General features: G+C 41.9%; 1 protein-coding gene across 1 annotated transcript in view; it reads left to right on the top strand.

Moving 5' to 3' along the window:
* Nucleotides 1-22,398, top strand: part of LOC139694740 (acetylcholinesterase-like) — a 190,207-nt gene that overhangs the window by 135,234 nt on the left and 32,575 nt on the right. Inside the window, exon 4 of the mRNA XM_071593242.1 lies at nt 2,709-2,851. Coding sequence (XP_071449343.1) covers nt 2,709-2,851 — 143 coding nt within the window. The remainder of the gene's footprint in view (nt 1-2,708; nt 2,852-22,398) is intronic.

Genomic DNA, 22,398 nt, shown 5'->3' with positions numbered 1-22,398 from the left:
GTTAAAGCGGTGTTTATGAGGCAAAGAAATATGCCCTCATATTATGAAAACAGACGACAAAAATCTAATGAAGACATCAGAAGAAAAATTCGGATACTGTCGCGAAAAAAACGAAAAAATATGCGCAAAGCCTTACCTTGAACAGAAACTGTAACTCAAATATTTAGAGAATAACCTTAAATAACTTTGGTCTTACGTCTGGAAAAAAACTAGGGAAGAGTCCAGCTGTACATCCTTTGAAGGCAGAAAATGGCGAAATTGTTACAGACAGCGAAAAGAAAAGGCAATTTTTTTCTGAACGTCTCCATTAAAAATATTAGCGCAAAAGAAGAAGTCCTTCGCACACATAAAGAGCTCGTGAAAAATATATTATTGCCCAAAGGAAGAATACAAAAAGAGCTCTGAAATATTAAACATAATAAAGCCCCAGATCCGGAGGATATCCCCGCCAGAATACTGAAGGAACTTGCGGAATACATCACACCTAATTTTAAAATAGTTATTCACAATGCGATAGACGAAGGTTCAATGCCTCGCGACTAGAAGACGACTACGTAGCTCACACGACCCCTCTCTGCCAAGATGGCGATAGATAGGACCCCAGTCCTTAAAGACCGTTTCTTTAATATCGATATACAACAAAATCTCAGGAGATATCATTGTTAGCTAAACATAATGGATATTCCATTGTTCCCGGCTCAACTTTGTGGAAATTCATATTTATTAAATGAAGAGAACAATGTATCTTTCCATTTTCCTTTTATTTAATGTAGAATACAATGTATCTTTCCACTGTCTTTAAGGGACAGTGGAAATATACATTGTATTCTCCATTTAATATATATAATGGGCTTTATTGATAGTAGGAATTCCGTAACCAATACGGGTTTTGGAAAAGGACATCATTTTGATACCTTATTTGGCCTTTTTATTCACGTTATTCTAAAATCGGAGGAAATACATGCACAAGTGAATGCAGTGTTTTCAGGTTTGAATAAAGCTGTCGACGGTCTATTACGAGAAATTAATATATAAATTAATATATTATGCTGTTAACGTAAAATTGCAAACTGGATCAGAGATTTCTTCCCCTGACGGTAAATAAAAAATATTCTTCGATGGGCTGAGTTGATTCTAGGTAGACGTGAATGTAGCGGTGTCGCAGAGGGTCCCTATTCCTCTTCTCATACATTCATTAACAACCTAAACAGACATTTTAGAGCATTTTTATTCAACACAATTCGAGATGATAACACCAGCAGATATTTTGCTACTCCCTAGTGTAGTAGGCTTAATTATATACACATGGTATATCTTTATCTACATCAATCCCTTCAAGACATCGCTTTTGATATGACATGCAGTAATTGTCCATAATACACGCATCTTATTTTTGTCACGGCGATTTTGAAAGAACTTCATTTTGATTTCATGACAAAACGTTAAAATAAATACACTAAGCTACGTAATTATGCAAAAGCCCTAATGTGTGCGGGTGAGAGAGAGAGAGAGAGAGAGAGAGCGAGAGAGAAAGACAGAAAGAGAGAGAAAGACATCAAACTACTTATCTCCTACAAGGCGCCCTACAAGCCAGCGCTAGGGCGTGTGGCAGGGTATGATTCAATACAAGCATGCAGTATCAACATTTTTTTATTATTTTTAGTTATAAAATATTTATTAAATTATTCGAAGGGAATTAAATGAAACTATTTCTGTTTCACACAGTCGAAATTTATGCTACACTTAATTTAGGCTCGTAATGCAACGCACTACGAGGTTTATCCGAGTCAACAAATCTATTTCTAACCCTCATTCTTCGAAAAGCACTTCTTTTTAGAAGAAACGTGTGAACTGTGACGTGAACACGTCCCTTTTTAGATGTGACCCGTTCACATCACACGCAATAAAAATTTTTATTGCTAATTCATTTTCAATTTCATTCAAATTAATTTTCATTTGTAGCTAATTTTTCTACAACTTTCGAGGACCAAGAGTTTTTTTTTCAATTTATACGGCAGTTTATGACTATTCCGTAATTACAAATCTATCGATTACATTATGGTATCAGAATTATTCCGTAGAGTTAGATTCCTGCGTTAAATTATTTTTTCCTATACATTGTTTTAGAATGTGAATGTTTTAGGTGAATTAAACTTAATCCTAATACAGGAGAATGTATTTTTTCGAATGTTAAATAAGTATTTATGCATCACGGGTGTTACATGAAAGAATGGCAATATTTCAAGCCTACAAGTGTCATCGTAACACGAATTGCGGACGCCTAACGGTTTTTCTTCTCCTCTCATGTCTGTTGTGTCGACATTTTCATGCATTGGGCGAAACATCAGAAGAAGTGTGAAGGGAGTTTAAGGGTTTTTAAATAAATGTATACTATGTTTTGTTTGTGGACTGTATAAATCTGTGGCTTTTGCATGCGGTTGTTTTTCTTAATTGTGGGTGGTGCCCTAACACCCCCCGCCACACGCCCTTGCGGCGGCTTGCGGGGAATCAAGGAGATGTAGAAGTCATCGTCAGCATCGGCAAGGCGGAGGAGGAGGAGGATCCTTTGTCCGCTCGTTCCAATTCCAGCCACCGATCTTTTCCCTCGAACCCACGCGTTCCACAACACCTCCTCTTCCTCCTTCATGCCCAATACTCGAAACCATTGATGGAAATCTCACGGCATCTTCGTATTCTTTCTCACGCAGGGACCTACTTCATCCTCTACGACTTCATCGAGCACTTCCAGAAGGACGGGCCCAGTTTCCTCCAGAGGGACAAATTCCTGGACATCATCAACAAAATCTTCAAGGAGCGGACGCAGCTGGAGAAGGACGCGATCGTCTTCCAGGTGATGAAAAGCATGCGGACTCCCTCCCTCCCCCCCTTTCATTTCTCTTCGCTTCCTTAAATTCTCCACCTTTCTCCCGTGACCTCAAGAATCTTAACAAGCCTCTCTCTCCCTCCCCCTTCACCTCAGCACCCCCCACCCCCGCTCTTCCTCACTACCCGCAGCCACTACCGACCAACCCTCAAACCAACCCCCCCCCCCGCTCTCTCCCGGATGGCCCTCGTCCGGTTCCCTCCCCCACGACCAACCGAAAACCCCTCCCCCATTTCCCCAGCTGCAGGCCTTTCGACCAACAAAGACCAAATCGATTTCCTCTGGCTGAGGCCGGAGAGTCGAGGCGGGATGAGGTAGCACCGCGCTGGTCCGGCGCGGAGGGGGATCGCGCGGGGGGGGAGGGGAGGTGTGCATTGTTGAGCCAGGAAAAGATACTCTACGCGTGAGTGTGTTCGTGTGCGTGCGTGTATGAGAGAGGGCTTGCGTGTTTGGGAAGGGGGGGGGGGGAGTCTGAGGGGGCCGCGCATTGACCGCGTCGCAAAGAACAAAAGAATGACCACCGGTGGTGGAGGAGGATGAGCACCAGTGGTGCTTTCGCCTACCATCGGGAAGGGGGGCGCTGCGTGTGGAAAGGGATTCGAAGTGGATTGCCACCCCCCAACCTCTGGAAACGAAGGCCCCGCGGGCCGCTGGGGAAGGAGCGAGGGCCTCCGAGGCTCTCGCTATCTCCCGCCGAAGGAAACGAAGACAACCGTATCGCTCTCGCACGATTCCCGAGAGCGATACGGTTGAAGAAGTGCATTTAGATCTCGATATTATTCCCTCTAAAGGGTTAGGTCATATACCACCATAAACACTGGGAGTTTGAGCCGGGACGACCCCAACAAGAAGTCCTACTGTGGGTAATAAAGTCCGATATACAGTTTTATTGGAGTTAATTGTCCACGACTGGGCTTTGCATAAGCCTACACTTAACTTCGAGTAATAACCTCCTGGGACAAATACAACGTGCACGTCACGGGGAGGCATTCGAATGCACGACCTTTGAATTAAAAAGCCAGTCAAATCCCCATGTCGCGGGTAGTGTTAATTATGAAGTGCAGAACGATGGAATGAGATTATTAATATTATTAAAACTTACAAGTGCAGATACACAGTGTCAGGTGGCACACAAGTCCCAATTAATCAAAAAATATAATATATAAAATCAGTAAGTAAAACAAAAGTACACTTAAAGGGAACTTCAGAACACAAATCTCTTTCAAAAAACAAGAAAATCCCCATCTCATTAACGTCAATCAATCAGCAAGAAAAAATAAAGATACATTTAAAAACAATTAGCTGTTACATATAATTTTACACCACACCTCAATCAAATTACTCAACCCCAGCCGTACTCTTACAAATAGTAAGATTACGGCTGGGGATGATTCTTCCCGTAATATTCATACGGCCGTAGTTACCGTTCACGTCATACATAATACATTTATTATTACCATCTTAGCCAGCATGTATTCCTAACAAAGATATAAACCCAGATACAAATAGTAAGAGTACGGCTGGGGCTGATTCTTCCCATTATTCTCATAATAAATGCATAAACATTTGCGTTTCCAGAATCTTTGCGTGAACCGATTGAGTTTTTTTTTCGATGCATGAGTTTGCCAATGCCATCTACATTACGCGATTCATTCGCAAATGCTGTAGCAGAGAGTCCACACTTTTTGCCCTGGAATGAACATTTTTGCGATATCATGATGCTTACCATGAAATATCAAAGAAAGGAAGAAAAAGGTTTACCGTATAAGCACAATGCTAATATCACTGCTCCTACTGCGCTAATTAACCTGCGCACTCTTCAGTGATTTTGTTTAAACTAGGGAGTCCATTCTGCCCCACCCTGTATGCTAGTCATATGAGTGCTTGCAGTAGCTGAAGTCGAGAATAGTCATTCCACTGAACCAGACATGGATGCGTCATTAATCCAGTGCTCTTTACCCGATAATAAATAAATTAAATTCAGTATAGAAGTAATTAATGCATGAACGTTTATTTTCAATTCATTTTAAAATACTAGTGAAGAGTGGTTTCGGACACTTATCATGCCGTATAAATGAAATAATTATCATGCGATTTCCTCATCCATTTCCTTGCTCATCTTAGAGGCATAATTCTGTAAGGACCTTAAGATAATTGCCTTCTTCTGACGCTGCAAATAAAAGCTATTAAGCTATTAGATCTTAAGCTTTAATTGATAATTGAGCGTCTTAGGTAAGACGTAGTCATAACCAGAATCTTTATAGAAATGCAACTAGAAATACAATCCTTGAAGGTTTTAAAATTTTATGACCCTTTGAGGACCAAAGTCTCAATACGAAATTGCAACGTCTAAGGAAATGATCACGGAATATGTATCTATTTGTTAACTACGCATTCAAATTTCACTAGCTAAAACTACCTAAATACATAACCAATAAAGTTAGAGAATGAAATAATTAATATTTATTCTTACTTTTTTTCAAAAGAAAACAAAACATCAATATCACATATTCATCGACATATACAGATAGTCGCGGATGAGGCACATTAATATCAGATTACTATGCATTGTAAGCTGCTATTTACGTTTCAATGGTCAACCGTGATTGTTTAAATTCCGGGTTACCTCCGGGAGAAACTGCTAAAAGGTGTATTCCGGGTACAGAGTGAGCAACGAGCTTATTTGGTCCGCGTCTTAACCTTCTATGGAACACTTTGCACCATTTTCGCCTAAAAATAAAGAAAACGAATAGATGACGGCAATATTTAATGATGCATTTCTTCGAAAAAACCATTTTGAAAACAACATCTACTCTGATAGCAACGAAAAGGTACTTTAAAGGCGGGGAGTCACATTCTCCAGCCCAAACCAGGAAACCGTGAGGCAGTCTTCGACTGGTAAAACTATGAGAACGTACTCGAATTAGTAAAAGCTGCAGTCAGAATCGAGAAAATAATCAGTGAAATTGTCCAGCGATTTGTGAGCGTGCTATTTTTAATGACTTAAGTGCTGCAATATCGAGAGAGTACAAATAATTAGGGAAGTAAGGGAAAAAGTAATAATTTTTCAAGAGTCTAAATAACCCCGAAAATATACCTGGATGGCTGGAGAACGCTGCCACGGTTGCTCAACTGAAAAGGGTCCTTTTTAAAGGGGGGCAAACTTCACCGAGCACACCTTCGTCCTTTACCCCCATTCTCCCCTCGCCCTCTCACTCACTCTCCCGGTCCTTCCCCCGTCCCCAACCCCCCTGGGAGGGGCTCGGGGGGAGGAGGAAGGAATCGGCCGTCTCCTCCCCCTCCACACCACCGCCGCGCCCGCTCCCCCTGGGTGCTCGCCCAGCCATCCTCAACTCAATTTTGTCACTGAACGCACTCCCCTCTCGGCGAAGGGTTCATCTTGGAGGAATTCAGTTAGGACTGCGGGATGAGGCGGAGTGGGGGAGGGGAGGAGTGGGGGGGGAGGTGAGGAGTGGGGGGATGGGTGGAGGGGCTGGGGGAGGGGAGGGGCTGGAGGAGGGGGGAGGGGCTGGAGGAGTGCGTGCAAGAATTGCGGGCGGGGGCGGAAATGAGAGGGGAGATGGAGAGACGTTCCCGGGGCGCCACACACACCGGCGGGGCAGGGAGGGTGTGCGCGCTCCGGGGAGAATGCGGTGAGGGCACCGCGAAACAAAGCAGCGGGTCCGATAAATTCAATGCCGGGGTCACTCGGCACTTCTCGACCGCCTGCCCCCCCGGAAACTAAGGGGTCGACGGATAGCGGGTGTGTGTGTGGGGGGGGGGGGACGGAGACGAGAGACGGATCCGCGAATCTCGGCCCCTCCACGTCGTCAAAACGAAAACCAAAGACCACCACGAAGACACATTTCCATTATCCAACTAGCCAACTTCATTACGAGTTGCATGAAAACAGAGCGGCGAATCAGGCATGCACCTCACGGTCTAAATTAGGACTGGCAAGTTCAAAAAAAGGTCAAATGCATTTGTGTTCCAATCCGAAAGTTTCGAAAAGATTGATCTACTGGAACAGCGGGGTATTCTATTCAGTATATAAGTTCCAAAGCATAAGATGCCATTTGTGACAACGGAAGGTAGGCCTTGCAAGCGTCACTGGAGGCGTTTCTTAGCGTCGGCGGCCTCGCCTTCGGGGCCATGAGAATCTTAACATTGAAGACTCCATTGGAGGCCCACTAGTGCGACAAGGGCTCTGGCTGTACGTGGCGGATTATAGTCGCTGATCCAACCCTTGCTGCACCACCCAATCAGACTCTTCTTTGCCATGCTCGGCGCACAACATCCCTTCCCGGAGAATGTAACTGGCGAGGATATCCATCGATGTGCTAAAATCAACAAAAAACCGACAACATGAGCATTCAATGTCGAGAAAACAAGGGCAACCGTATGTAAAAGTACGCTTCGCTTAAAAACTTTGTCCTATTCAAATTTCTGAGATCCAACTCGGAATATTAAATAATATGGGACATGTATTTCGGAGAAAAGAATTATTGCCACAAGGATGGGACGTTTTTGTTGTAAATCATACCTTAAAATTTATTTTACGGGCTAAGGTAAATGGTTTCCCCACCCACTGTAAAATTTTATATGTTAGATGGCGCTGATAACAGATATAAATCTTGGAGCGGCCACCTCCACCACCAACACAGCCACGTTATGTACCAAGGTACCCACTGTACCTAGAACGGAGAGCTTAGGTATTACTCGGTGCCTAAGTTCCTCTGTATTTGTGCATAGAACCAGTACCCAGGTACCGGTATCCTATGAATTCATCCTTACTCAGGCATCGATGCCAACTACATACTTCATTTTTCCTAACCACATTTAAAAATCGCCCATCTACTAATTCGTTCGCCAATGCCGACCCCGGTGTTGAAGGTGCGTCGTCCTCACCTACCAACCTAGAGGTCGCGGGTTCGATTCCCGCCGAGGAGGTTTTTCCTCCGCCTAGGGCTTGTATGTATGTAATTTTAATATTTTTATACCATTGTGTAAATGCCGAAGTGCTGTTTTCGGACTAATGCAATATAAATATTAACATTGGTTGGCATATTCTTAGTATATGTAGTATTACATATACTAAGTAAATACTACTACTATACATGTACTTAGTATACCTTTCCTCATTACAATACCATTATAATAACAACCGGCATTGTTACTGCCCTGTAATAATGCAAAATGAGCTGAATAATAATTATCGTATTATTATTCAACCACTTCATTTCAAAGATACGGAGATTTTTCATCAAATTTTCCTTAACCGTACAATTTTTGGTCGATTTTTTTCTTCCTCTCCATACCTTTACATTTAAATTCCACACTTCACGTCGACATAATAGAACACACGGTACCCCGAGAACCACGGAAAGTGGACGTGGAAGGCCGGCGACCGGACGCCGTTCATGGAGCATTCGTTAATCGGACTACGGATATCATACGAGTTGGAACCACTCCATCGAGGAGACAAAGATGGAAAATAAGGCAACCCATGGAAACGGGTGGGCTCGAGTGCACCTCAGTCACCAATTACCAGTCATCATTCTACTCATGCAAGAAGTACGACTCATATAAAGCATTATCTCTACTTCTTTACGACACCTCGCCGCCACTTGGCACGTGGTGGGGAGAGGGGGCATCAGCCGTGATATTGAGCCGAGGGAGATGGTAGCTGGTGTGTTGCCTACTATTCCCGCCAGTGCCCACCCATGTCCGAAGAACGCGTGCTTCTCCTTTTATGGTGCTGCGAATGGTGCGCGGGGAAAACGAATGTTTGACTCTAGCCGTTCGGCATTCTCTCTCTCTCATTCTGTAAAAATCGCCTGTCCTGCTCATGTAATTGAGAGGCTAATGTACATTTTACGTATATCGGGTATAAAGCCATATGATTAGTAACTATACGATGGATTTAACCTAGCTCTGAGTTAGGAGAAAACAAAATGTGTACTTTTCCACAGATTTATTTGCAACGTACAACGCGTTTCAGTTCATCGACCCATCTTCAGGTCTTGTACCTGAAGATGTTTCGATGAGACTCGTTGACTAAAACGCGTTTTAAATTACAAATACATCCGTGGAAAAGTGCAAAATGTATTGTTCTCATAATGGGTCAAATCAGCATCTGTTTAAAACTATGTGTTCGGTTAACATGCATACTACACGTGTGAGCACCGCCAACCAAGTCTTTTCAGGGATGTTGAGTAGTAATTTTCCCCCTTATCCTTAAACACCTTCCCCCTCCCTTATCATTCACGCTTTCCACCTGGTTCTTACACTCTCCGTCGACCATCTTTCTGTAGGATCGCGGGGTATTTTCTTAGATTTTTAGATGACTGGCTGCTTCTTCTGGGCCATCCACAAATACTGCGTGTGTTTTCCCCATGCAGGATCCGATACGAACGCGACACCCAATCGTTCAGTCAATTTTCAGTCGGTTGTCATTTCACTGTGGATAGTATCGTCAGAAAGCCCTTCGGTTGCTTTTTATTCATGAGGTGATATCATTAATATTAATAAGACAGAGTGAGTTGCCAAGACGCTAGCCCGAAGAACACCGGTTGTTGCTCTCACATAATTGAAACTTGAGTTATCTACCACCACCTTTTTTGCGGTTGACAAAGATATCCTTAATACAGTTTGTTGCATCATTGGTCATTCCATACCTTCACAGCTTGCATATCAATTTTTGGCGCGGCAATTCAACAAATCCCTTATTGAAATTCAAGAATAGGCCACTTATCTGCTCAGTTTCATGCGGTAGATGGAGAGTCTGCATGGGAGTGAAACAATGATGCCCGCTATTACCTGTTATTTTCAATAGAAATGCGGTAATAACTGAACAAAGCATGGAAAGGGATGGAGGCAGAAGTAGAATTAATTGGGGGGTCCATTAAATCAGATAGATATGCCGATTATCTAACTTTAGTGGGCCAGTCAGTCGAATGCTACATTAGTATATGAGCCCATTATAAAATCAATATTACAGGCATGGGACGAGAATCAATGTAGAAGAATGTAATGCAGTTTTGGAGAAGAGATAAGGCCTTGTTGGATGGTAAGTTTAGAGAGCAAAACCTAGGTCAGGTGGATGAGTTAACGTATCTGGGAACTGTTTTCGATCAAGACTGTCAAAATATTTGAGGACATCAGAAGAAGAATGCGTTAGGCAAAGAGTCTTTCTCGAAGAAAAGGGAGTTGTCACAGGAACACTGAGAAACAATTTCAAGAAAAGACTAGTAAAAAATTTGGCATGGAGCGTGGCTTTGTGTGGCACGAAAAGTTGGCCATTTAAGCAAAATGATTGGGGTAGTTTTCCATCCTTCTCCACGCCCACAGTTGGGTGGAAAACGTAAAATCGACGGAAAGGAAAAAAACGGAGATCAACTGATGGAAGGGGAAGACATGAGTTGTTGGGAGACAAGTGGATGCAGGCGATGCAGGTAGACAATGGGATCCTGAAGTCGTTATTAGAGGGGGTAATCCTGTAAAAGTAACTCAGAATGAGTAAATGCATTTAGAAAGAAATTAAGGGAGGTAGAAAGTATGAAGAACTAAAGAAAGAGGAATTGCAATATGTAATATGAGGTTTAAGGATACTTTGTGCCATGTTAAATAAATGAGACTAAGCCAACTGTACTTGAGGCAGTGGCTGGATTTTCTCAGAGGCATTCCGATCGCAATTTGGGTGCCACGCACAAAGCACGTCATTGGGGTGTACGCCGTCCGTCGGATCGGAAGTTAAATTGCGGACTCCTTGGCGCCCATCGACAAGAGCTGGCTGATTCTGAAGCCGAATTTCTTACCACTACCCACCTGTAACCCGTAAATCGTGCCAAATTACTTATCTAACTTGACCGAAGCAAATGACCTCAGCTGCCATTCGCCTCCATTAAAAATTATTAACTACCAAAAGAAAGGTGCTTATCAGTACTGAGTTCATTTAAAGCCTACCTTATTCCGGTAGACTACTGCAATTAGCGTAATTATTATTATTATGTTATCTACCGGTTAGGGTAGGCTTTGGATGGACATAACTACCAAATATATATTTTGTTGCTCCTAACAAAACACAGTTCAGCAACCTACTCTACCACAAGTCCCTCTTCATCTCTGTGTATTACAGTTGTCAGCATTCCACTGCCAATCAACATGCTTTTCATCCATTTGCCTCAATAGGATTTCTCCCAACGAGCCCCTCTCTTCGCCCACCATACCTAGAACTTCCTCATTTGTTTTCCTTTCGGTCCATTACCCTTTCTCCATTCTTCACATCCACATTTCAAAAGCCTCCCGTCTACGTTTATTCTCCTGCTTCAGTGACCACTTTTCCCCGTCGTACATAGCTCCATATCAAAGTTTTTACCGAGTCTTTTCTTAACATCCTTACTCAATGTCCCTGTCACAAACTCCCTCCTCCTTGCGAAAGCCTCTTTACCTAACGTAATTCTTCTCCTTACGTCCCTACTACTTTGACCGCGTTGGTCCAAAACACCTCTGAGATACGTTAACTGTTCCACATGCTACATTTTTTGCCCTCCTCTTTTAATGTTTAGCTTAGCTTAGCCTGTTTCTTTCTAGAATATCTCATAACCTTTATTTTAATAATATTGATTCTCATCCCATACCTGTCGCACTGATTTCCAATTCTCTCAGCAATGCTTGCAACCCCTTGGCTGACTGACAAACTGAAGCTTGGTCATCCGCGAACCTAACTGATTTTACGGATTCCCCGCCCACTTTCATTCCTACCTCCAGTTCTTCCCATGCCTCTTTAATCATTTCCTCTGCATACAGGTTGAACAGCAACGGTGATAATGGGCAACCCTGCCTTACACCTCTTCCTAACACTGCCCAACCGGACTCCCCGTTCCCCACTCGCACCTGTGCAGTCTGAGACATGTACAGGTTGCGGATTAGCCTCCTTTCCCTCCAATCTATTCCTATTTTCTGCAATATACTCATTAATTTTTCACAATTCATTCTTTCAAAAGCCTTTTTGAATTAGCTTAAAAACATATAAAATTAATAAACGTACCCTATGATAGCTTTTGTACATGCTCATTAGCACATACTCTCCTCGTTGGATTTTGCACCGCATCGGGGTGGGGATGATCGCGGAATTTCTTTCGTCTTCCACCACAAACATCCGAAGGAGGCCACTGCGCTCCTCGCCACGAGTCTTCTCCGGCCTCTCAATAATGCCTCTGATTTCACTCCGCAAACATATATTGCCTTCGTCAAGTTAAGGCGACGGAAGGTTACTACCTCGTCCTGAGTCATACTGATCGCTCTTTTCAGAATGCAGCAACCAACGGATGATGCTATGGATTATTGATCCGTGTTTTATAAATATGAACTTGAGTCCTTGTAAAAATTAAGTTGTTGCGAAACTCCTTAACTGCTAACCACCATTCCATAGATTTTGTTAAGACCCGGGAGGACCACACCCAGGCGCAGAACTCCCAAATTAGGAAAGGGTTAAGTACACCATAAAACCCCTGAAGAACTATAAAGCGGCGGGAGAAGATGGGAAGGTTGCAGAGCTCTGGAAGTTTGCTGGCGATCATCGAGCTGACACGTGTTCTAAGCAATGTACGGGTAAAGAAGCCGACAAAAGAAAGATAAGGACAAGGAAGAGACAAAACACGTTATCAAATAATTTTCTCGCTCATTATATTAATTGGTGACAAGCAACGAGGGAAAATGTGAATGAAAATAAACGACAAGGTAATACTCTGGGCGAGTGCAAAAAACTAGTGTCCGAAGAAGGCGCCCCACAATTCATATAAGTTGCTGGATGAATTCGATTTTGAGATAAAAATGAAATCAATGCGGTCTGCGGGAGAGTGGGAGAAAACATAACAAACATGAACCTGCGCAATCGAGATCTAGAAAATATTCGAAGAAGTATTGGTATTCCATTAGTCCATGCCTACAACACAGAAAACCTTTGACCAATAGTTAAGTAGAGAAATTTCATAAACAAGAACATGCCCTCAAAAGGTATTTATATAGACAAGGAAGACTCATCTAGGCTCGGGATGACACGTCCAGTGCCCAATTCTACGTATCTCCTGCTCTTCCGCCTCGCTACTTCCTCATTTCCATTGCCTTATCTTTCAATTCTCGGCCAAAAGCCTTTTCGAGATCAAGCAAACAGAAACACATTTATTATATAATACATCTCACCGTGCGCGAGTGTCCATAACTTTTATGGCGCCTCTCGTAGATCTTTCAATTTGATACGTATTTACCTAAGGGATGTTTTCTTTGGTCGGTTCGCCCCGTTATTATCCTCAGTTATGCCTCAATTCCATCATAAGACTCACCTAATTGCCCGATAATTCCCCTGATTATTCTTTTTAGAATGGATTCGGAAAAGATGGGAAAATTTCATAAACTCAACGGATAAAAACAGCATCTCATCTTCGGAATGCGCTCAAGGAAAGCCTAAGGCGACAACGCCGCTGCCACTCTTCATTTCACTCACTTTTTAACATTCCTGCGTCATTACTACCAACCATTTTCATTCATCTATGCACAATTTAAACCTCAATCCTCTATTCATATTTCTATCTCTATTTTCTTGTATAAGCACCTCTCCCTACTATTTTCACCTTAAACATGATGAAACTCGCTAAATAAATGTTCTGAAATCTTATTCCTTACAGTAGCAACGCATAAAAAATCTTTAATTTATGGTGCAGAAGGATAATAATAAAATCATGCTTTTAAAAAATAAATAAGCGCCGTTACGGATCAATATGATGAAGTATAAATATCCTTATGCATTACTCATAATTTTATGAAGTAGAAATAGCTATTTATCCTAACCCTCTCGATGTCAGTGTTTGATCGGCAAGATTAGTATTCAACTGACGGTCTCTTGTGCTTGCATTCCTTGTTGTTCCAATCCCATCTCAGCTCTGGCTATTGAGAAAATGATGCGATGCATTCCGACAGTGATTCTTCCCTGAGCGGGACGCTTTTCTCTCTCTCATATCAAGTTCCGAAATTAAGTCCTGCGCATGTTGCAAAACACTCGCCTCGCAAGATGACGTTCTGCCAATGCAAAAGACCTACTCTCCACTACTTCTCCATTCCAGAATTTACCAAAAATTAGTTTTCTGACCACTAATTCCTTAATTTAACTGCGGAGACGCTCCTAACGTGTATTCTCCGCGTCAGGTTCAATGTCATTTCCGAATAAAATCTTTGGAATTTGAATTGGTTTTAGTAGAAGTTAGGAAAGGCGGCCGACAGCTCACTTCATTGGCAATATTAGCTGGTCCGCTATCCGTTTGCCTATCTCCCCGGGACTGGAGCATAAGGGCCTATCGATTTCCTTCCACAGAAATAAATTAATTCGCATTTTTCCAGGTTAAATTGGTGATCCCGCTCCTGGCTTCAAGCACCACTTTTGTTAAGAGCGCTAGAAAGGCCTTCGCAGTCCCTTTGATTGCTTGAACAAGAGCTGATGACCATATCATCGGCAAATGATTTAATGCGTACTGTTGGTTACTTCACAGCTAACATCATTGATTTTATGAGAGAAAAAAAGGTGACCGTTCACATTTCCCTGATGAACGCCTCTGTATTTTCAACAAAACCAATAATTAGCACCTTTTTTATCTTTTTAAATGTAGACACACGAATGAATAATCGAGTACACATAATCTTAGTTGGTTCATCAGACTTTTTCGTAGCGCTTGATCAAAGGCTTTTTTTTTAAGTCGGAGCATATGTTTTTCCAGAAGTAGTTGCGGTGTAAATTTGAGCAGAGAAATAGGACCAGCCTCAAAAGAAATGAAAAAGAGAAAATCCTGCTGACTTGAGGGTGCTGTTTGGTTTACAGAAATCGTTTAATTGGGCTGGATGGATCACGATCACATTGAGGGAACACTCGGTTTAATTGGATAGAGAGGCGTTTGACAAAAGAGCAGAATATGATTCAGAAGACAAAAGGAAGGATTAGAGAGAAAACGGAATTGAGGAGAGGAGTCGGGCGAGAATTCTACATGTCCATCACTCTGTTTAACACCTACTCAGAGAAAACAATTGAATAATGATTGAGAGGAGTATTTTTTTTATATACGAGGAAAGAAATGTTTTCCATTCGCTAAGGAACTCCATATTGCTTCAAATACTACTCTTTCGAGTGAAAAAATATTTTTTTTCAAATCATTCCCTAATTTCCTATTAATCATGGCTGATATTATGTCCGATTGGTATCTCCAACGAAGGCGAAGCATAATGAACGTCTTGTCCTCTATACTCCTGCCATCAATGATATCTCCGTTTCTGCCGAATTTGGAGATATCATTAATGGTGCAATTTATACATCCCCGAGGTGCATGTTATTACTTTCACGGGTATTCCTCTCATAGAGGCAACGGGGAGAGATAAGTGGCGATGAGACCGTCCTGTTTCATTGCCGTCCGAACTCTCCCGTCCCCATCCTGCGCTGCCGCCGTCCATCGCCCAAACCCTTATACGGCCTCCTCCCCGTCACCACCGCAGAAAGCTGCAACGGCGCCAATAGCCGCCCTCACCTTCGGAAATTCCAACCAAACTCCTCCCCTTGCATTCTGTTTCCAACCGAAACGAACGCATCTCTTTCACTCCATCGAAGTCTTGAAAATCCGTAGCTTTGATTCGATTTGACTCCGATTGATTTATACATGGATATACTACCTTGATCAAAAATTTCCCGGAATTTATTCAGAAAATTAAAAATACAAGTTTATTCATCTAAATCTATATTGTCCCCTTCAAAGTAATCCCCATCGACTGCAACACACTTATGCCAGCGCTTGATCCAATCCTCGAAACATTTTTTATATTCGGTTTTCGGTATGTCCATCAGTGCTTCCTGCGATTTTTCCATTACTTCCTCTCGGCTGCTAAAACGCGTTCCCCGTAATGGTTTTTTAACTCGATTGAACAGAAAGAAGTCACAGGGAGCCAAATCAGGTGAATTCGGTGGCTGTTGGATGGTATTTGTTGCATTTTTCGTCAAAAAATTACGAATAATGAAAGCACTGTGCGACGGTGCGTTATCATGGTGCAAAATCCACGAGTTTTCTGCCCACATTTCTGGTCTCTTTCGGCGAATTGCTTCACGCAAACGTCTCATAACGCCCAAATAATACTCTTTGTTTACTGTCTGGCCTTCTGGCAAAAATTCATGATGCACTACACCGTTGTAATCCATGAAACCCGTCAGCATTGCCTTCTTTTTTGACTGAAAACGACGTGGTTTTTTTGGTCTCGGCTCATTTGGTGAACGCCATTCACTTGCCTGATGTCTGGATTGCGTGTCGTACTCATAAACCCACGTCTCGTCTCCAGTAATGATCCTTTTGATGAATGTGGGATCGGATTCAGCCTCGCAAATCATGTCTTTTGCGACGTCAACACGGTCTCTTTTTTGCATGAAATTGAGGTCTTTTGGCATGCTACACGACGGAAACCCAAATCATTAACCACAATGTCTTGGGCGGATCCATAGGCAATGTTCAAGTCCTCCGCTATTTCTCTGATGGTTAATTTGCGGTTATTGACCAACATTTCTTTTACTTTATCAATTTTTTCACCGACTTTCGATGTCGATGGTCTGCCACTGCGTTCATCATCTTCGATTGACTCACGACCACTTCTGAACCGCTCGTGCCACTGGTAAACGACCGTTTTTTTTAGAGAATCGTTGCCGAAACACTTTTCCAACATTTCCAACGTCCGTGCGCCACTAAATCCGTTTTTTACGCAAAATTTAATACAAGTTCGTTGTTGCAAATTTAAATCCATTTCTGCAATTGTAAAAAATCGCCAACACACACAGAGATAGATGTACTCTTGGCTACGTAACTTTTGCAAATGTCAAGTTATGACACTAAGATTTAAAGGGAATATCAACAACAGATGTACCAATTTAACAAAAAAAACAGAACTCAAATCGGAACGATGGGAGCGCCACACGGTGGTTATTCCGGGAACTTTTTGATCAAGGTAGTAGTTTCAGTATACAGCTTTTCACTGAAAAAGCAAAATCTGATATTGAAAAGAATGAAATGGAATCGTATTTTTCGGGAAGGGTTTTCGATTCAGATGACATAAAAGTGTTAAGTTTCCAAAGCTTGTGAAAAAGAAAAAGTTCAAAATACCCAAGCATCTGACACTCTTCCGTTGGAATACACATGCCATAGCCATTAATTCTATGATAAATGAACCCTTGAATTTTAAATGCGCATTCACGTTTTGCAGCTTCTTTCCTTGATTCTGATATACCTATATACATTTAAAAGATACCCTAGAAGTAACGACGTGGGTATGTATGGACAGTGTTAGGATATCGGCCATACTTGCAAAATTATGAGCCCATACGTACATACATCTACATCTACATAATACCCCGCAAGCCGCCGCAAGGGCGTGTGGCGGGGGGTGTTAGGTCACCAACCGTAAAAAGGAAAAGTACCACATGCAAAAAAAACAACACGGAAAATTACACCCACAGCAGCGCACACACTCATGCAAAAATCCCTTCATCCAATACTCATGCAAACACATATACCGCAAAACAACTAAAAAACTGCACCCCATGATGCAGCACGAAAGCCATCCTACAACACGGAAGCCAGGACACAACAAGCAAGAAATTGAAACACCACATGAAAATGCACCACGAAACACTCTACCCCCAAAGAGTCTTTAAAAGGCAGGGAATGCGACCTAACGTTGCAGGTAGCAGGAATTTGCCCCCGCGGAGAGGGACGAGGGATTGAAAGGGAAACTTAAAAACAGATGAACAGAACATGAATGAGGTCATTCGGAAAGAATGGGTTATTATAGCAAAACACATAACAATGAATATGAATATACAAATAAATAATATGCTTATAAATACAAACAAGCACGTGCTTGGGCGTGTGAACATTTAGTAAAATCGTACACAAACGCATGCCCGTCACCTATATATGTACACACTCTTCTCAATGACATTTTTTACAAAAGAGTAGCAGCGTTTTAAAGAAGTTCAGCGTTTTGTGTTGTTTCGCATTCTAAACTCTATTACTTCTTTTTTTAGAACTACGCATGCAACTGCGACTATGGAAGCATGTTACATTCCACCCTTCGCGATTTCTACACTCAACGCTGGCACACCTGGACGTTTCGCTCAAGGTTGAGGGTGACAAGGCGCGCGCGCGCTATTGATTATTGAAAGCGATTGACCAAGTGTTTACGAGCCTCCATGGGTAATCAGTCAAATGAGTAATGACGTGAAATACTAAGATCAAATTGCCGCCAAAAATTTTAATTTATAATCTGCTGTTATCATTTTCCAAACCAATTTTTCGGTGCCATGCAACCGTAAATGTACCATGAGATGAATTTAGTAAAACCAAAACATGTATCAATCTTAGAACGGCATCATATGAATATTCTGAAATTCTTTATGCTGAAAGAGGTACCGAAATAACTTTCACGCATAAATTTTCGATTACCGCTCCAAAAATTCCATCAACACTCTGCTACAACGTCCACAAATGACCTCCCGCCTGAGGATGTAGACCTTGATTTAGCTCTTATTTATTATTGATACACACTGTGCAGCAACCATTTTTATGTGCTACGATTGGAGAAAGTTGATTATAGAGGCAATGCGTTGCAAAACCTATCGAAAATGAAATGCCGACCACGGTTTGTCTCGACACTCTATAGCCGACATGGAATGGCCAGTCTGTCGGAGGACATGCACGAGTATGCACTTGGAGTCACAAAAGTTCATTGACTGCCCAAGCGGGCAAGTATAAACCGTCCCGGTGAGTGAAGTCCCACCTTTACCGGTCATTGTACATAAGAAACGCATGGCATTGAGGAAAGAAACATGGCTGAGGTGGAAGTGCGGTTTGCGAGAAAGTGAAACTTAAAAGTAGGAACAAAATATGAATTCTTAGTCTAACAAGAAAAGAAAGCCGACAGGGAACGGCGTTTTACAAGCAAGTACAAATAAGAACGTCACTAACAGCACTAACTGCCCACCGGCACACTCTGAGCACAGAACGGTATAAAGAGGAAGCGGAGGCGAGGGTCGCCCATTTCCCACAGAGGGAAATTACACTTGGACAAGAGGAAGCGGGTGACAGCAAGACCGTGAAGCGGATACAATGATACTGAAATAACTTAGAGGACGGAGGAAGAGATCCGTTCGGCCGTGAAGCGGCTTATTACTACGAAGAAAATTTAAAATTAAAAGACATAGTAAAGACTCATAGGCGAGTAATATCTTTAGGCAGTGTATAAGTGTGTTTCTCTCCGGGATCATAGTCCCAGATGGTTTGTAGCAGCGGATTTCCAGACGCATTCGGTATTACTGGTAGATCGTGCTAGATATTTGCTCGGTGTGCATTTTCGATAGCTATTTTAGATGTATAACTTGAGATTTTTAACTGAAACCTACGTAGTCCATGCGGCTGTGGGAACACAAATACATACATTTAGAAGGAAATTTAACATTTTAGGTAAATGGATAGCAAAAGATACAGAGGACCATTGATCTCCCCATATCGAGAGAATTTCCCTCTTGTTTACTCCGCATTATTTACTGATTCACCTCTTCTCTATTTCTACCTGCCTTTATACCAATGTTTCAGAAAACTGTTCTCTTCCTCTACCTAATGCAACATCCTCCTTTCTATAAGGACCTTCAATATCTCACTAATTAACACGTTTCCTTCATCCAGTTTTCCTGTTTTTTGTATATTTCCCCATGCATCTTCCTCTCTTCACCTATAAAAATCCATTTCCGTTCCTGTTTGCCCAATTTAACTTATCCGCCATTAACCACAACCACAAGTCAAAAGCATCAACGCTCATCATTTTGTCTGAAATCTCAGGTTTCACATTCATACAGCGTTGCCTTCCATTTTAAAGTCTTTACTGATCTTTTCTTCATATCTTCACCTTGCGTGCCGGCCTTTTATTCTTGTTGCAAATATTCATTTTGTTGCTGGCATTTTCCGTTTAATGTCTTCACTACTTTGTTAAATTTCCTCTAAAATACTTCACAAGTATATGAGTTGATCCACCGTCTCTAGGTTATTCTCTTCTAATTTGATGTTTAACCTGCTTTCCATTCTTCTTAAGACAACACTTTCTTTCATTTTCTCGTAGTTAATTTTAATGACAAACCTGTAAAATTGCTCGTGGAGAGCACTCAACAGTGACTGCAATCCTTTAGCTGCCAGACGGCTTAATCATCGGCCAGCGAGACTTCATCATGTTGCGCCACAATGTTGCTCAATGCCTTCTACCATTAATATTTCCTCAGCGTATTCATGTATATGAAAAAGTACCGATAACCCTTTCTCACTCCTTAGCTCATCCAGTATTAACCTTCGCTACATATGTAGATTTGCACAAATACTTCAAATTCTTCAAAGAACTGTCCTTAGGCCTCGACGCATTTTTTTACAGATTCTGCCATGACCGGTACGCGCCCTGGAAGGCGTCTTTTACAGACCTCTCGCTAGGTCTTCGTCACGGCTGATTGGACCGCTTCTATCGACGAAAAACTGATTCCTTTCAGAGCAGCCTTGATCCAAGGGAACAAACGTATGTCTACTGGGGTGACGCCAGGACTATAGGGGGGTGGGGCAGCGTTGGCACCTGGTGTCTGGTCAGGAACTCGCGGACTCGTAGTGCGTTGTGACAAGGCACGTTGTCGTGATGTAGTTGCCAGGTAATGGAGATATCTTCTCTCGTCCTGATGACCCTTTATCGGAGTATTTACAGCACATCCACGTCGTTGGCAGCGTTAACTGTCTGTCCTTGAGGAACAAACTCCTTATAGGCCACTCCTTAGCTGTCGAAAAAGACAATAAGCATTGTTTTCACTTTTTATTTGCTCATTCTTTTTGGGCCTAGGGTCGGTGTGTCACTCAAAGCTTTGGCGTTTTGCTTCTGGGTCGTATTCAAAAACTTAGGTTTCATCATCAGTGATGACATTGTCCAAATAATCAGGTTCATATGCAATATTTTGCAAAAGTTCACTTGAAATTTCCACTCGTTTGGTCTTTCGTGACACGGTCGGCACGCCGAGGTTTACAATAACTGACACCCTGCCGCTCCCACAGCTTGGAGAGCACTGAGACCGTTTTCGCGGCAAAGCTTAGCGTCCCTCCCAACCTATTCCAAGTGGTTTGGCCGCATCTCGGCCAATAGGAGCGGTGCGAAAAATTCAATTACATTACCTTTGGAACGCACCCTGTATAGCTTTTATAAAATTTAGCTTGGTATATCTGCCCGACATTTTTTCTAACTAATAAGTAACTGCACACTTTTGTATCCTAAAATTATAATTTAAGGTAATAATATTTTTCAATTTGGCTATTTTTGCCCCTGTAATAATCATGTATACCTACTCAATGGTACAAAATGTTTAGATCAAAGATATAATATCCTTTGCACGTATGATTTGATATTTTTAAAATTATTTCTTACAATTACTAAGCAGAAAGGAGTAGTTGAATAAGCTTTTAAAAATATATTAAGCACATTCTGAAGGCACTCCAATATTTAATTTTATTTTACGCCACATATCCACATCGTGGATCATCACACAATTTTAAATAATATTGCGATACGATTACGAACCTTTAAAATTATATTATGATATGGCGGTCATTTTACGGGTACATTTTACATTTACCTGTATAATCCTCTTCAAAGCTACTCATTTTTTCCTGAATTTTAATGTATAAACATGACACTCGCATTTGTGCAGATATGAAATCAGCAGTACAGGAATTCTTGTATCACTCGATGCAGTTCCAGGTGAACGGAAGAAAATTTTGTTTTCCGAGTGTTTTTCGTCATCCAACAGGAAACGACATTTATAAAAAATCGTAGATATATAATTCTATCAACTTGGGTAGAGAAATCAATATGGATTGGAGTCTAATGGGAAATCATATTCTTCAAAACACGAAAGGCAATTTCTGACGGATCGAGGGAACATAAAATAAAGTCCTTGCATAATCAAGAGGATAAATTACTGATAAGTTTGCTGAGGTACGACTCAAAGGGATGCTCCTCGCGAAATCTTTTGTATTGTGACCAATCTCATCACGATGGAGAGCTCAAGGACCTCTCACACACACACCATAGAGACACTGATTCCCTGCCCGTGGACCAATCAACAGATCTTTGTCCAAAATGCCTAATACATCCTTTGAGCGTCGCAATCACATTCTCAAAATTCCGGTACCGTTCTAATCATATCTCAATAAAAAAAAGAAAAGGCTAAAATGTAATTTGGGAAAGGATGGAACTTTTCCTGCGATCGTACACAACACCATCTTTCTCTATCCATCTCTCTCTCCCGTTGAGCAATTGATGATAAGAAGTTGAAACTATTTCATTTTTAATTGCAGACAAATGCCTGATATCGTGAATTTCCCCATTTGATTGCTTTAAAGGAAGGCCGAAATTGCTCAAAA

The sequence above is a fragment of the Hetaerina americana genome, unplaced genomic scaffold (genome assembly GCF_022747635.1).
Source record: "Hetaerina americana unplaced genomic scaffold, ioHetAmer1.1.p SCAF_54, whole genome shotgun sequence".
Lineage (NCBI taxonomy): Eukaryota > Metazoa > Arthropoda > Insecta > Odonata > Calopterygidae > Hetaerina > Hetaerina americana.
Note: the sequence above shows the minus strand (reverse complement) of the source record. Positions and strands in the feature narration are given on the sequence as shown.